This window comes from Cynara cardunculus (assembly GCF_001531365.2).
Source record: "Cynara cardunculus var. scolymus isolate 2C chromosome LG 13, CcrdV1, whole genome shotgun sequence".
NCBI lineage: Eukaryota > Viridiplantae > Streptophyta > Magnoliopsida > Asterales > Asteraceae > Cynara > Cynara cardunculus.
The window spans coordinates 8,089,073-8,091,793 of record NC_037540.1 but is presented as its reverse complement, the minus strand read 5'-3'; the positions used below and the strand labels follow the sequence as shown (position 1 = coordinate 8,091,793).

Here is a 2,721-nt window from a genome sequence, read left to right as displayed (position 1 = left end):
GTAAAGGTTCGTGTAATATTATTTATATATTTAAAATTTTGGATTTTACATAAGTTTTGATATTTTGTGATTACAAGATATGATAAAAAAAGAAAAAGTCGAATTTAAACTCCGTTGACAATAAGTATTTATACATGATTGATAATTACGTTAAATTTTAACTATTTCAAGATTTTTCTTTTAACATTAATATCTTAATTCAATAAAAGATTTTATTTTTTATTGATAATAATATATATAAAGCAAAGTTAAACCTCAAATTTAATGAAAGACTATATTTCATATTTTTAGTTTTTCCTTATTTTTGGTGTATTTTTAAATGATTTCATCACATTAATCTTAAAACACCGAAACTCAAATCTTAGTTCATGTTTTGACTTCTTTTAATTAATCTCACCGTGAGACCATGCTTCATCTGAAGCACCATAGAAGCGGCTGGAAGTACGCGATGACCTTCCACCACCTCAATATGATAATGGTAAATGAGCGCAGTAGCCACGATCTTCATCTGAGATAAAGCCATGTTCTTACCCACACATGTTCTTGGACCAGCATTAAATGTTGCGAATTTGTAAGTTGCCTCATGTTTGATTCCTCCACTCTTCGTAATCCACCTTTCGGGCTTAAACTCCATACAGTCCTCACCCCATACTGATTTCATCCTTCCCATGGAATACATACAAAGAATGATTHTGGTGTTTTGATCCACTTKGTGGCCACTTGGAAGGATGTCTGGTTGTAATGGAGATTTGTGGTTAAATGGAACAGGAGGAAAAAGCCTTAAAGATTCACATAATGCTCCTTGAAGGTAAACCATGTCATTTAACTCTTCTGCTTTCCATCTCTCACCCACTTTTACCTCCAAATGTTTGTGAATCTCTTCCAGAATCTTATCTTCCACGCTTGGGTTTTCCGCAAGCATATAAAAGAACCAACASAGAGCRCTGCTCGTGGTCTCTTTTCCTGCACCCAACATATTAAATAAAGTGTCTCTTAAGAAYTTTGTTCGAWCMMAACAAGTGYCAATCTCATGAATTTCAAGCTCTCTCATGAGAGCCGTGTAAAATATGAACTTTCCCTCTTGGTGAGAAGAGTTGATGTTGTTGTACGCATTTTGGTTTTGAGCTAAGCATTTATATATGAATTGATCAAGAGTTTTCCATGCATCAATCAACTTCTTCTCTTTCCCTACTCTTAGAAGTTGTAGCAATYTCCAAAGGTATGRAGGCGTAAAATGCCTATGGAAGATAGCTTCTTCAGCATCTGTCAAGGCCTCGAGGCACGGGATGTTAGGAAAATCAAGAGACAAGCTTTCGAGGTCGTTATCAAAGAATACCTTGCATATGGTATCAAAAGAGAACCTTTGAAATATTTCTTGCAAATCCACCTCAGTGCCATGTTCACAGATGGATTCAAGTATGGGTAGAAGCCCGTTTTCCACTTTGTTCCAGGTAGTCGTTTCCAACAAACTCTGAAATCCTGCWTGCTTGAGTACAGACATGGCGATCTTTCGCTGGATCTCCCATAACTTGCCGTCAGAATTGAGGATTCCATCTCCCAGGATAGCAAAAATCTTAAGGAACTTGTCACCTTTAGGATAATTGCTGAAGTTTTTGCTTAGAATGTGGTGCATATCTGCAGGATCGGCCGTAAGGAGCATGTCCATGTTGGTGAAGCAAGGGCCTCGAACCATGAGTGTACCACCATTTTCTCTCAACCCTTCGGTGGAGTGATCATGGAGTCGATGGATATTTCTAAGAACACCGGGTATCATGCCAACAACTGGCCAATTCGTAAAGCTCAAAGTTGTTCGGTTTTGATGTCGTCTAGATATAAATAATAAAAACGATAAGGAAATGAACATTAAGGAGATAATGAGGGAGTATTCAARGAAAGCCATGGGAGAAGATGGTWGGAAAGAGATGAGTTTATGTTTGATAGAATGCATGGTCGTTGGTCCTTTAAATACCATACGAACTTAATTTCTGGGTACAACCATAACGTGATATGTATGATGCTTCGTACCAAGTGGCGGAGATTAATCTGTTTCTTTTTATAATTCTTAAGAGTCCTCGCAGTACAAAACAAAGGAGTATCGACGAATAAAACCGTCACTAACCATCGCTAAATGTGGGATCCGTCGGGTAGAATGCCGTCCGGAAAATGCACCGTGGGAAAAACATCACCGACGGATTACTAACAAATAGCATTTTTGACAGGTTTACCGACGGACTTAACCGATTACCGACGCCCTAGTTTTCACACGGATTACCACGGTTTTTCGATGGATATTAAAAAAATTTAAATAAATACATTTTCCCATGGAAATTTGGTCGGTAATTTATTTAATTTAAAAAAAACAATTTAACAACCTAATTTCTTGTATAATAAACCTGCCTAGATTTCAATAAACCTGCCTAGATTTCAAAATAAATTGCAAAATTAAAACTAATTTTTTTTTCAATAAAATCATAAATTATATTACAAAAGATAATATCCCAAAAAACAACAGTAAACTATCTATATTATATTATAAAACATTTGACAAAAAATTTTAAAAACCATTTTTTTATGCATAAAGTACTGTCTATTAATGCATGATACTTAAAACTCAAGATTACAAGTAGATTGTGCGTAAGTACAACTTATTAAAGATCAATATCTGAATTCGTGTAACTAACTGTAGATAAACAATATCAAATACAGGATAAACATCTCATT

At 35.3% G+C, this 2,721-nt stretch overlaps 1 protein-coding gene across 1 annotated transcript; it reads right to left on the bottom strand.

Annotated features, from left to right (window-relative positions):
- Window positions 1-361: 361 nt before the first annotated feature.
- Window positions 362-1,900, bottom strand: LOC112524118 (alkane hydroxylase MAH1-like). Its single transcript, XM_025133773.1, has one exon. The coding sequence runs from the start codon at window positions 1,898-1,900 to the stop codon at window positions 362-364; it is 1,539 nt and encodes a 512-aa protein (XP_024989541.1).
- Window positions 1,901-2,721: the final 821 nt, after the last annotated feature.